This window comes from Panthera leo, chromosome D4, assembly GCF_018350215.1.
Source record: "Panthera leo isolate Ple1 chromosome D4, P.leo_Ple1_pat1.1, whole genome shotgun sequence".
Lineage (NCBI taxonomy): Eukaryota > Metazoa > Chordata > Mammalia > Carnivora > Felidae > Panthera > Panthera leo.
The window spans coordinates 17,857,315-17,871,824 of NC_056691.1; the positions used below are offsets into that span (position 1 = coordinate 17,857,315).

Consider the following 14,510-nt stretch of genomic DNA (forward strand, 5'->3'; position numbering starts at 1 on the left):
TGGGCTGACCGCTCAGCACCTGGAGCCTGCTTCCGATTCTGTGTCTCCCTCTCTCTCTGCTCCCCCCCCCCCCCCCCCCCCCCACCGCTCACTCTCTGTCTCCCTAAAAAATGGATAAATGTTAATTTATTGAGAGCTGTCATAATTTAGAGTTCATGCTCAAGATGTTTTCAACATTAGGCTGTCAGAGCATCTCTGAATATCTTATTCTGTATAGCTATTTGTTGGTGTCTCAGTGGAGTTTGCAATAATTGAATCCCGTAGACTGGGTGGCTTCAACAATAAATCTTTATTTTGCACCGTTCTGGAGGCTGAGAAGTCCAAGATTCCGCTCTTGGTGAGGGCTCCCTTTCTGGCTTGCAGATAGCTGCCTTCTTACTGTATCCACACTTGGGAGAGAGAGAGAGAGAGAGAGAGAAAGGAAGAATGTTCTGTGCTGTTTCTGATTCCATCATGAGGGCTCCACCCTTGCGACCTAATAACCTCCCCAAGGCCCCAGCTCCTGATATCCTTACACTGGGATTAGGGTTGCAACATATGAATTGAGGGTGAGGTGGGCGAAAACATTCAGTCCATAGCAGTTACTTTGAATGAGTTTTTCTGAATTCCTTCCCTGTATAATAAAAAATTGAATATTATGGGAGCCTCAGGGACTATGTATAGTTGCAGTCACTTCAGAAGCTAGTATCTTAATTGTCTCACAAAAACTAATCACCAAAAAGTGGACTGTGTGATTTGTTACCTCAAACAATTTTTCATTTACCTTCCCCCCTCCAGCCCCACCCCCGAAACTTTTACAAGAGATTTGGTAAAGCTTTTCACTGAAGACAGGGCAATAATCCATTCTTCTTAAGTTTTCATTTTTAAGATTCCCAGCATTTTCTCCTTCTACCTCAAGCTGAATAATTTATTAGAGAGATTCTATAAAATAGACTGTCAAATATCCTGTCATCAATAGTAATGAAGGAGTAGAGTTGCCACTAACTACCTCACGGGATAAGTAGGGTAGCACGTAAAAGGCATGAAATCTCGGCGGCCGTTCAGAGACAGGGACGTGGACCCCTGTGCCTCTCCCTGGAATAGTGAAAAGGCATCACATAAGGATTGAGCCTGCCATGTTTTTTACCTTCCAGTCACCATCTGACTGACTGAATTTGCTCACTTGTGAAACTAGAGAAGTGATACCCGTTTGGCTTACACGAGAGGGTTGAGGTGAGAATCAGACGAGGTTAAAATACTTAAAACAACTGGAGAGCGTGGGGGCGCCTGGGTGGCTCAGTTGGTTAAGTGTCTGACTCTTGGTTTCGGCGCAGGTCATGATCTCATAGTTCGTGGGATCAAGCCCCATGCCGGGCTCTGCACCGGCAGTGTGGGGCCTGCTTGGGGCTCGCTCTCTCTCTCTCTCTCTCTCTCTCTCTCTCTCTCTCTCTCTCACGCACATGCTCACACACAAAATAAATAAACTTTTTAAAAAAAGAACTGTAGAGTGTGATGTAAGCACGAGGTGGTAATATTATCAAGAACAATCTGAGCACCAGAAACGTCAGTTCTAAGCGGTATTTTGGAGAACACGTCAAATACATCATTATTTCTTGCTCTCCTCTCCCTTTCCAAGCGAGCTTTTGAAATGGCAAGTTTTCAGTCAAATTTAAACAAAATTAGAACCTGCCAAAGAGAATGGGCACAGCAGATGTCAAAAGGGAATAGAAACAGTGAGGGGGTAGACTGAATCCACGAACAGCTGAAGAGGTTTCGAGAAGGAAATGAAAGAGAAAATAGTCTTTCTCCAAGATGTCACTGCTTGGTGTGGGGCTTGAATTTTGACATTCAAGCAACGCGGTGGCAACTGAAGACCTGTCGCGTGTGTCCCGACGTCTCGGGTTCATTGCTGAGCTTACTTGCAACTTGTCTCCAAACCTCAAGCTGCTCAAGTAAGTTGATATTTCTGTCCCCACTAACTCCTATGGAAGAAACAAAGTTCACAAAGCACTGTGACTCTAGGGCTATGAGAAGGCAAGAGAAGATGTGAAGGCAGTATTTTACCACCTAGCAAGATACAGTCGACTATGCATTTATACTCTATACTCCCTTCGCTTCCCCTGTATGAGTTCAGGATATCGTAGAAAGGAATGAACAGGCACTCTCTGATCTCATTTTCTTTCTTTTCAATCATAGACCCCGGGTAAAACTTCTGGAGACCTTTAATTTCAGTGGTTTATTGTTGGGAACAGATAACGTAGTAGATGAGAAAACTTGAAATGGTAGAACAGAGGCTGTCATCACCTCTTCATCAAGATGCTCTTTACGAGCCAAAATGGTTTCTTCAAGTAAAGAATTCTGTGATAGAACATTTTTCACTTCCTATAGTACCGGCAGCAATGATAATATGCCTAAGAGAATCAGAGATGTGATGCACTTTTTACTTCCTAGTTCGTCTACATCACTTTATATTACATGATGTCCATTTCATTTTGCCGTTGGTCTAAATATCCATTATAGTTTGTATCATTGGATTACCTTCTGTGGTCTCAGAAAATAAGGAGTATTAGTGTTATCATGATGATAGGCACGGAAACTAAATGGCTAATTTTCCACGCGGTGTTGCATGGGAGTTGGCTAATAAATTCATACTTAGGTGCTGTGGGTCAGAGTGTAGTATAATGAGCATATTGTTTTCTGGACTAAAATCTACTGGAACTGTTCTCTTTGGCTGACAGTAATCTATATGCCTATACTCTGTTATCTCTGAAGAAAGATACATCTGAAACACGGACTTTGGTCTGTTTTGTGACCTTTATATTTGACTGACATCATGAATATTCTTAATGCTGACCACCCTTGTTCTTTGAGAGAAGCAATAAACTTAATCTTGTTGACGTACTTGAACAGGTCATGGTGATATCCATTGTTACATGATCTATTTTTTTTTAATTTTTTAAATGTTTATTTATTTTTCTTGAAAGAGAGAGAGAGAGAGAGAGAGAGAGAGAACATGTGCAGGAGAGGGGCAGAGAGAGAGAGGGAGACACAGAATCCGAAGCAGGCTCCAGGCTCTGAGCTGTCAGCACAGACCCTGACACCGGGGGTTGAACCCCGAGATCATGACCTGAGCTGAAGTCGGATGCTAAACCGACTGGGCCACTCAGATACCCCTGATCTATCTTAAATCCAAGTCAAAACACTGAATCCAACCAACATTTAAAAATACAAAAGATGACAGGTACTTTACATGGGGTAACGATCACTGTCACCTGAAGAGAGTGAGCTGTTTGAATGCAGTTGAGCTAGCAATTTGGACCCTCAATTACAGTATGTTCCAAATATTATTTAACCAGTATTTGAAATAGATGTATCTGCAGGAGAACGATCCCCCCAAATGGTTCGTCATTGCTCACGATCTAGAGCAATGTACAGAAATCTGTATAAGAAATGTTTTTAGAAGGAAATAGGCACTCTGTTCTTCACTTAGGAGAATTCACTGTACATTAATGACGAGCATAATATGTGTAGCGTTTTATTGCATTTGAGGAGTACAGAGCCAAGTTAGTTCTTATGTTTTAAAAATACTGTGGTCGAAAGATACTCAATTAAATCTTTCCTACTGTAACACATCTAAACCTCCTGGGAAAAAAAGAAATTTTTAGTACATGGTTGAGCTAAGGGGATAGCTGGAGTATTTCTCTCAGAAAGCTCAGAAGCATCACCTAGGTAGGCAATAGGTGGGCCCTAGGAATTTTTTCAGCCAATGCCAGCCAGCCTGGAGCGGGATTTTTTAAAAGCACAGGGATGGCAGGAGATAAGACCTTGGTTCACTGAGGTGAGGGAAGACTTCCGCATAAAACAGAAACTCCTAATGCATCGTCCCTTCCATCCTCAAAGAATTCACAAAGATAAAAGCCTTCTGAACGGATGGTTTGCCAACCACATGGGGAAAATAATACCATGAAAACAATCCAGCAGCAAAAAAAGCAGAATTAGATTCACATATTTTAGAATTATCACATATAATTCACACATACCAAGAAATGTATGTGTCAGTACATTCAATTGAAAAGTGTTTTGTTTTTGAAGAGACTGTTCAAATTAACCAGGTGTGTTCAAAAAGGAACTTGAAAGGAAAAATCTAATGATCGATGCGAGTAATGTAGTGAATGGATTAAATAGCAAGTTAGTCATGGCCGAAGATAAGTGTTATATAGAACTGAGCAAGTTACATAGAGAGCAGCCCAGAGAGAAAAAGATATGGAAAGTCTGAAGGTGCAATTAAAGAGTAAGGTAATTTTCAAAGGTATGAGCTGAGACTTCTGAGGATTTTTTTTAGAATTTTTTACTGTTTACTTATTTTCGAGAGAGAGAGACAGAGACAGAGACAGAGTGCAAGCAGGGGAGGAGCAGAGAGAGAGAGAAAAGGAGACACAGGATCCGAAGCAGGATCCAGGCTCTGAGCTGTCAGCACAGAGCCCGATGAGGGGCTCGAACTCACGAACCGCGAGATCATGACCTGAGCTGAAGTCGGACTCTCAACCGACTGTGCCACCCAGGCGCCCCGAGACTTCTGAAGATTTAAACATTTAATCACTGGTTTAGGAATTGCTTTATAGGATGTTCTTCAGAAAGAAGTCAGTGATCCCAAAAGGGAGTTATGAACCACAAAAACAGATAGAGCAAAGAATATTGGTAAATCTAAACAAACATTGGTTATTCAAAGTAGTGGCACAAATGGATAGTTTCAAAGGTTAAAAAAAAATGTATAACTATAATCATGAGGAACTTATTTGTTAAGAGGTGAGTAATCACAGTTTAAACAGTGTAGTCTGTATTGTTTGGGAAAAGTTGAAAAAAGCGTCGATGACTTTAGACTTTGTGATGTTAGGTATTTATGATCAAATAGCTATGAGAAACACTAGCGAATTGTATGAATGACATCCATACAGAAATGAACATAAATATATCCTATAACAATGGATATAGTCACTGTAAATATACTTACTCTCAAGTAAAGGACAAATATAGCCTAGATTCAAAGAAAACATAACTATATTGTATTTATAAGAGCTATAACTGATACGGATGTTTGACAGTCAAGGGAGCAAAAAAGGTATATCATTTAATTATTAACCTGTATCTTTATTCTAATTTTTTTTGCTATAGGATTCCTAGAGTTTTACTACATATTCCTAAATAGTTTCACTAGGAAGATTTAATAATTCCACTCACTCTGAATAAAATAAAAATTGACAGAACTGCAGAAAACATCAAATCCATCACACAATGGACAAGCCTGTCACAATGGACTTACAAATAACAATTGGAGAATTAAAATCAGATCCTTAATGATCCTGTAGCACTTGCCTTAATTAGTAATAGATACAATGAAGTATAAGAAAAATGGACTCCCAAAGGGAATTTGACATTTGAGAAAAAAATAACTTACACCATGCAATGATACGCAGTCAGAGACTAATGAAGAGTCACGTAAATAATTGCTGGGTTCAGGGGTAGGTAAAGTTGGTAGTTTAGGTTGCAATTTACAAAAGAAATACTGTTTTACGGGGCACCTGGATGGCTCAGTCGCTTAAGCTTCCGCTTTAGCTCACGTCATGATCTCAAGGTTCTTGGGTTCAAGCCCTGCGTCCGGCTCTGTGCTGACAGCTCAGAACCTGGAGCCTGCTTCAGATTCTGTCTCTGTCTCTGTCTCTGTCTCTCTCTGCCCCTCCCCTCCTCACACTCTGTCTCTCTCTCAAAAATAAACATTAAAAAATATTAAGAAATATTATTTTCCTTTAAAAATGGATCATTTTTCTGATGATTAAAGTGGTACAATCAAATGCCAGAATGGCAAGATAGTTGCGAGTACCTCAGAATTAATTGCTGTGTAGAATGACCTAAAATTGCCATAAGATTGCTGTGTTCCAAATAACATATCTGGGAATGTATATGCAACAGATATGGGCAAAAGGCATGAAAATGTTATTCACAAAGCAAGAAAGAGAAATTGCTAATAAGTATTTGAAAAGATGTACAACATCAAATGTAATCTGAGGGGATAGAAAGGGAAGTAACAATGAGGTAACGTTTGTCATGTCCAATTGGCAAGGATGAAAAAGATTGAAAAACTCATTCATAGGGGTTTATGGACACAGGGATTTGCTCCGATATTTTCTCCATTCTTCATATTGTCATTCAAGTAGGCTTATGGTATTTCCTTTTTGTGTGTGATGCACAGAAATTTGATGCTTTGTAATAACATTTATCCATCTTGCAGGGGTTTTTTGAGGTTTAGTTTTATTACTTTAAACATCTGAACAAATTGACGGTGTATTCTGTACTCTTTGATGGAGTAATTCCACTTCTAGGAGTTTATCCCAAGGTATAAAGTGATATAAACGCTCAAGATTTTTCTTCATAGCCTTGTTAATATTAGTGAAATACTGGGTAAATTTCCAGGAATAAGTGAGTTGTGAAAGAGACTATGGGGGGGAGGGGAGGGTGCACCATTTAAAAGATGATGTGAGTTACCAGTAAGCTTTTAAATGACATGTTGACTATTCACATAGGAAGATATGTATGACGTTACTAAGTGGATGAAGCAGGGTATTTCTCTGTTGTCTAAACTTGTGTGTGTACCTATCCATCATAAGCAGTAACTTGTTTACGTTTGCACAGATGCTAGTCATAGCCCATGATGAGTGTGGTCTCTTCTATAAAGTAGAAAGTAATGTTTGGGCTGCTTTCAGCATATCTCTTTACATCTCAGGGCCTCCTTTTTTTTTTTAAGTTTATTCATTTATTTTTTGAGAGCAAGAGAGCAAGTGAGCACCAGTGGGGGAGGGGCAGAGAGAAGGCGAGACAGATTCCAAAGCAGGTTTCGCACCATCAGCCCAGAGCCCAATGTGGAGCTCGAACTCGTGAACCCTAACTTCACGACCTCAGCCGAGATCAAGAGTTGGACGTTTAATTGAGTGAGGCACTCAGGCCTCTCCATCTCGGGGCCTCCTTAAGCACCCTCATCTCTAAAACTGAGGGCAAAGGAATGAGCCTTGGGCTTGAGTAGCAATGACAAATATGCTATTGTGGTTATTACATCCCTCGTCTGCATCTAGAACACACAGTCTTCATCGGCCCTAGTCTCCTTTCTCTGGCTCGGCCATATCTCAGAATTCTTCTCAATACAGTGTTAGGTCAACATCTCTAATCAGATTATACTTTGCACTTGAAACTTCTCTGCCATCCTCGGATAGGATGATTTTTGAAGTCCTTTCAGTTAAAGGATTTTTTCTGATCAAGGAACAAAGTCACTGTGGTGAGAAATGAACGGAATGTTTTTCAGAAAAAGATGTTTGCTTTTCTAGTAGCCACATTTTTAAAGAGCAGTAAAATGGCGGAAACAGGTGAAATAAATATTGATGATATATATTATTAAATAAAATATTTCATGTCATGTATATAAAACAAGTATTAGGGGATTATTTCACATTGCTTTTTTCATATCAAATCTTAGAAATCCAATGTGTATTTATGGCATATCGCATTTTAGATCGTAGATTTTCACTGAAGATACTTGATCTGTATTTTGGTTTACAGTTTAAGAAGTAGATTCTCCTGTAGCGACATTCTTAAATTTTGTAATAATTGAATTGAATGCTAGTTCTTAAATTTAATGAAAGTTGAAATAAGGTCACACTAGTCACATTTCAAGTACTGAATGGCCATGGATGTCTGGTGGTTACCATATTGGACAATGGAAGTTGAGAGAATACGAAGAAACATACCATTTGATGTTAGCTTTCAAGGAGATTTTATATATACATGTATACATACATGTGTATATATATTTCAGTAATATACAGTAAAACCTTGGATTCTGCGTAACTTGTTCTGCGAGTGTTCTGCAAGGCAAGAACCTTTCTAATACATTTTAACTTGATAAATGAGCGATGTCTTGCAATATGAGTAGTACATGGCACCGAATGTCATGATCACAACTCAGCCGATGGTTCTTGAAATTTGCCTTGATACACGAGTGCTTTGGATGACAAACATGTTTCCGGAACAAATTATGCTCAAAGCCAAAGGTTTTACTGTAATCCCAAACAGAATATAATGAAATGCTCAAAGTTTGCAGTGGACAGGCTCTGTGCTATTTAGACAGAAGTTCCAGCAACATCCACAGCTTGCTGCGTTCTTCACCACTTTGAAGCCTGAATGGTGGCAGTGATGTTTTTTGGGTCTGTAAGGATGGAGCGTCGTACTTTAGCAAGTGTGTGTGTTCTCCCTGCAGGCATGGGACCCGCTGTGCTGGAGAAGTGGCAGCCGCAGCAAACAACTCTCACTGCACAGTCGGAATTGCTTTCAATGCCAAGATCGGAGGTATGGGAAACAAACCTAGGCGGACGCGGAACCCTTTGTGAGCTCAAGACGGGGATCTGAGCGCACAGTAGTGTTCACCTGTTGCCGAAAATGACCACCTTAGCATGTGTTATTAATACGGTTAAAAGCTTTTGAAGCCATCTCCCTAAAGTGTCGCAAACACAGACATGTCTTTCTTTAAAACAGGCGTGAAAAAAAAGGTTGAGTCACGAAGATGGGGGGGGTCATTGACAGCTCTATCCCAAACTATATAATCGCTGCCTGGGTCAGAGAGAACTGATAACATAAATACGAGCCCATCACATCTCTAGGGAAAGAAACATTTCGAAGTTACGTCAAAACAGAAAACCCATTTTTTTTCTTTGTCCTTACGCTTTACAAAAAGTTCCTTGTAATTGAAGTGAAATTGGCAAGCGGTAAAACCTCCTTTTGTAGCCCCACAATGTAGTGATACTGTACTGTTAATAATTCCAGATTATGTGTATACATTACACATGCCTGCACAAACTCAAATAGATGCCTACTCCAAGGGCCCAACCAAAGTAGTATAAATCTAGGCATTAATAGAAGCAAACTCTTACTTTCCCGACTGTTAGCATATTCGTTAGCTGTAGCCTAGTGCCTCAGTCACACACCAATGGGAAGAACACATTATGAGAGAGACTAGAGATGCCCCCCCGGGGGGGGTCTCCTAACCGGTGTCACAGATGAATGAAGTTCCCGGTTACTAGACCGACATCTTTGTTTCCGGTACACTCTTTGTTGTCAAGTGGTAAATAGAATTGGATCTAAAAAAATAAAGATAACAGTCCTTTCTAGAGTAAGTGTAGAGGTCTTGTAACATGAAATGTTTGGGGTCTATGGTAACAGTGCTAAGGAAAGGTTTTCTGACACTGCTTGAATGTCAGTGCTCAGTACATTTGCCCTTTCTCTCCTTTATTTCACACTGAATTCTTAGAGTATGGCAGCCTGTTAACCAGGAATTAGCTGTACTCTGAGAGCATCTGCTGTGTGTCAAGGGGAAGGTTCACGAAGGAGCTGAAGAAGAGAGACAGAAATTTCCCCTGAAGAGTGATGAGGTTGCTGGACACCCGATAGTCTCAGCGAATCAAGTGGCTACGGCGGCTGCCTCATCAGCCCTTCGTGACGTCCCAGATACACACAGTCCCTCACGTACACTGACACACACCCGTGTCCCCGTCATTGCTTTCTAGTGCTAACCCAGCACTCGCTGACCTTCAGGGAACGAAGGTGTGAACTCGCAGATAAGCGGCCGACCTAGTGCACGGGGCTTCCGCGAGGAAATGAATGTCTGGCAATGACTCACAAATGCTCTGTCATCCCCAGAACAAGAACATACTGAAGTAGAAATTTAACCCCCACACCCAAAGCATGGAGGCTTGCCATCAGATAAAGGAAAAGCAGCCTTTCATCTTTAAACTTGAGGAAGCAAAATTCCCATTTGCTAACTTTCGGTCAGAAAACTGGTATATTTACCCTCTCGATAGGATTTCATCCGGCATGTTTTTTTTTTTCATGGACCTGCCATCAGTTGTGTAACCTAGAACCTGAACACAGGTATTGTGTAGAGATACTCCTGCTCCGGGAAGTTATATAGTCCAGTGTTTATTTCAGACCTCTTTGTCCCAATAAAATACAGTTGATCCTTAAACAACACAGGTTCGAACTGTGCGGGTCCACTTATATGCAGAGTTTTTTCAATAAATACAGCCCAGTACAGGAAATGCATTATCTCTTCCATAAGATTTCCTTCATAACCTTTGCTTTGCTCTAACTTATTTTATTGTAAGAATACAATCAATATATAATACCTATATCATACAAAATACATGTTCATCGATGGTTTATGTTAGAGGTAAGGCTTCCAGCCAAGAGGAGTTAAGTTTTGGGGGAGTCAGAGTTGTACGTGGGTTTTCGACTGCACGGCGGTGGGGAAGGGCTAGCACATCTAACTCTGAGTTGTTCAATGGTCAACTGTAGCTCCATTTTATGCTTTGAAATGGCAAGAAGTAAAAATCAAAGAATATGAAGTAGCCCGTCTTTTTTTAGTAAAAACCGTGCAGATGAATTTTGAATATTCATGTCAAATTAAAGCAAACCAGTGGCTACTTAGGACCTAGTATATGCAGAAAGCCAGGCTTTCTACTCCCACAAAACACAGTGTCGACATGCCTTCTGAGTGCAGTTTCCATTTCATAATTTTTAAAGTGACTTGTTTTACAACCTTTGTTCTCCGTGTCACCTGTTATATACGTCTTTAAAAATCCAAAAGTCTAGCAGAAAAGACAGCCAAGAGATGGAACAATCAAGTGCAATGTCTTTAGGGATGCTTTGGGGATATTTAATGTGTCCTGAGTGTTTATTTCTATTGTTCTTTTGTAAAAAAAAAAAAAATTATATATGGTGTGTGTGTGTGTGTGTGTGTGTGTATGATATGTATGATTTTCAGCGGAACCTTTTTACGCCACATGACAGGTCACTATATAAAAGGGTATAGTGACCTATCTGTCACATGGCGTAAAAAGGTTCCGATGCAAATCAGGCACAATGTTAACAGTTCTTGAGTATTGTTGATATCAATGCTCATTGTCATTCTATTTTTTTTATGTTTGTAAATTTTAGAGTTAACGGTTAAATCATTCTTTAAAGCACAAAGAAGGTACAGTATTTTTTCAAAAATAGGTTTATTTTCTACCAGAAGTCCACCTCAAACCACATAGCATTAAAGCTAGCCTGCTTTGCAGTTTTATAATAAAAATGTGTTGGTAGCCATAAAAACTTGAAATCCTACTGGATAACAAGGATAACAAGGATAACAAGATAACTCAAAGGAGTGAATTTGGACCATAAAGATGGGATTGTAAAATACTACGGTCTCTCAGTGATGGTATTTAGCTGAAGCTGAAGGAGGGAGAGGTTTACTTAATAATTAGATGTTCTGATGTTTCAAGTCTTAAAAATAAAAGGAAAGAAGGAAAGCCTGACGTTTGACCTGTAATTTATTTTTGCATATCTCTGTTTATTTTTGCCTATTAAGGTTAATAATAAATTCCTGTCTGTCGGGCAGGACTATACTTAAATGAAGATTAATGACTAAACATTATTAAAACCCTTTGAGAATTATTTGATGCGTTCCATGCTCCAAGAGCATTCTCATTTATTATTTGACTCATAAATAACTTGGCAAAGAAAGAATATATTAAGTTCACATCAGTCTTACAGATTAGGAGATAATATTAAATATGGAGGAAATTAGACCCACCTAACTTGGCCGCTTTCCAAATTTGGTGAGCTCGCTAAGGTCAGAATGCTTTATACCAACTATGAACCCAAGTTACCTAATGAAGAGAAATTTAGGGAAGATGGATTGCCCTGGGGTTCTCGCTGTCAAGTACTCTCTGAAGACAAGGGTAAAGGGAAGGGAGAAATTGTGGGAACGTTAAAAGAGAGAATAACGGATAAAAAAGATTGGAAAGAAGTTTTCCTCCATCGTGTACAACATAATTTACTTTCTCTCCAAGAAAGCTTCAGAAGAGTCTACGTTATCCTTTTTGGGGGGAGAGGGGGAGAGGATGTGCTCACGTAACTGTTGATTAAGTGTATTCTTTGCCCCCCAAATGCTGGAATTGGAGTATGTCTTGGGCTGTTCGGGTGTTATATAGCGAAGCCTCTATTCAAGCTAATTCCCTTCTGTCTGGAAGGGGTTCGGATGCTGGATGGAGATGTCACAGACATGGTTGAAGCGAAATCGGTTAGCTTCAATCCCCAGCACGTGCATATCTACAGTGCCAGCTGGGGCCCGGATGATGATGGCAAGACCGTGGACGGACCGGCTCCACTCACCCGGCAAGCCTTTGAAAACGGCGTTAGAATGGTAGGTTTAAAAGCTCACGCTCGGTCAATCGGTGATGATTCTCCTGTGAACCCACCCGTGGGTTCCAGTCCTTCAGTCTAGAGGAATGAATGGAGCTCAGAGCTGAGCCGGGAAGGAGGCGCGTTTAGCTTTGGAACCGTGTGTTGCATCCATTCTGAAAACGGGCTAAGAGCTAGAGAGTTTCCCCTGACAAGAACAGAGGTGTATTTGGATGCTTAGATTTGCTCAGAGAAAAATCTAGTCATTGATACACGTTAATCTTGCATTTGGAGAAATAAATGCTCAGCACTGCGAGATGGAGATGTGAAGATATTCCGTCTCTCCAGTCGGTGCCCCGGGTCACCAGCAGTGCCCCTCCGGGCCTCCCCCTTTCTTACCCCCTTAGCTCCACTGCTGTCCCAGGACAATAATATTTTTATGCTGCCTCCCAAGTTCCCTAACCAGGCAGCTCAACCCATCATCATTTTCCTTGATTTCACGAAAAAATCCACTCACCGTTCCTCCTCTGCAAAAACTGACCACGTAACCTAATGTAATAAACTGTTTTCTTCAAATTACAGATCTGAAAAAGCCCTATCTTATTTTAGTTAATTCAGTAAAAATAAGGTTGCTGTATACTTCTAACCATGGAAGAAGGAGCATTCCGTCAGAGGCCACTCCCTTCTGTGTCTTACTCGTGAATGCAGCTTTGGGTGACTGAAAGCATACGTTTTAATCATGATCTGGGCCCACCCTTCCTTTCCTCCACCATCTCTTTTTACTTTTTGAAATGTAAGCGGATTCCATTCTTCCTGTCCTTTATCACATCCCCTGCGCATCCCCGCCTCATCCCTAGGTCCTCTTCCTATACAGCTGATTCTGTTCCACTGTCAAGCCTCAGTGAAAATGCTGCCTGTCTCCTGAAGTCTGCTCACTGCCCAGACTAGAACTAAGTGCAAGCAGTCCCTACCCGGCACCTGCTAAACTTCGCCTTCTTACTGGTGTTACATATCGTCGTTATCACAGTGTGCTTTATATCAGAGAGATTCTTGCCTGTATTTTCCTCGTGGAACTGTATGTCCCTAGATAGCAGAGTTGTGCTCTACCTATCCTTAGGGGCTTTGAAAAACCCAGAGGGTACATGGAGCTCTAGCGAGTACTCCGTGAACGTTGGTTGAATGTCATTGAATTTACTACGAATTGTGCCAACCGCAGGATGGATGTATATTTGGCCCAGATTTGGAGCAGTGGGATGCATGCCGTTGGTCAATGTCATGTTGCGGCTGAAGTACAAACAATAATGCTTCTTCCACCTTTGTGGGACTGGTGTTAGGGTTTGATCACAAGACCGTGAGCTAAGCTGTCTCCTGGTCATTGTGAAATAGACTGAAAGGAAACGCTTACGCACTTGTTCAGGATGTACTTCCTCACTGAAGGCTCGTTCAGGCATGGTTAAGACATACTTTCTAATTCTGTCAATGTTTAGATACTTTAGAGCCCTCTAAAGTCATAGAACAGGGTTTTAAATCGTTGCCTAGAATTTTCCTTTCAAGGTATCTGAACACCAAATGAATGTACTCTAAGTAAACTGGGGATTCCATGACCAAAGCCCTGGGCTACAGATTAGTGTACCATCTCTCTGTGCCATCGATTGAATGGTCATTCAAGTTAATAAATCAAGCCTAGTTTGTCTTTAATTTTCAAGTTGTATGTGTATGGCTTTTGCTATAATAAAGAGTAGGCTGGAATTTCTCAATATCCTTATGTTAGTAACTAGTAATGAATAATCTCATGACTGTACATACAGACAGAGAATGCCCCATATTCAATAGTGGCCACTGAATCAGGTGATATGGACCAGTGGTTTTCAAATTTATTTTCTCTAGGGAATCTTTCAGTGGAAATCTTAACGGGAAGTTCAGTGTGTAAAGCACATTAAACATACGGTACTTTGGTTGAAGGAGGAAAGGATTAAGATAAGAAAGAAGATCCTCTGAGGAAGTTATTCAAACTTATAGGAAGATTATATTTAGAAACAAATCCTATTTTTTTTAATTTTTTTTTAATGTTTATTTATTTTTGAGACAGAGCATGAACGGGGGAGGGTCAGAGAGAGAGGGAGACACAGAATCCGAAGCAGCCTCCAGGCTCTGAGCTGTCAGCCCAGAGCCCGACGCGGGGCTCGAACTCACGGACCGTGAGATCATGACCTGAGCCGAAGTCGGAGGCTTCACCAACTGAGCCACCCAGGCGCCCCAGAAACAAA

General features: G+C 40.7%; 1 protein-coding gene across 3 annotated transcripts in view; it reads left to right on the forward strand.

The window, feature by feature from the left end:
• Positions 1 to 14,510, forward strand: part of PCSK5 (proprotein convertase subtilisin/kexin type 5) — a 447,663-nt gene that overhangs the window by 158,811 nt on the left and 274,342 nt on the right. For all 3 annotated transcript variants that reach the window (XM_042911954.1, XM_042911956.1, XM_042911957.1), the window contains exons 6-7: positions 8,282 to 8,370; positions 12,093 to 12,265. In XM_042911954.1, the coding sequence (XP_042767888.1) occupies positions 8,282 to 8,370; positions 12,093 to 12,265 (262 nt within the window). The remainder of the gene's footprint in view (positions 1 to 8,281; positions 8,371 to 12,092; positions 12,266 to 14,510) is intronic.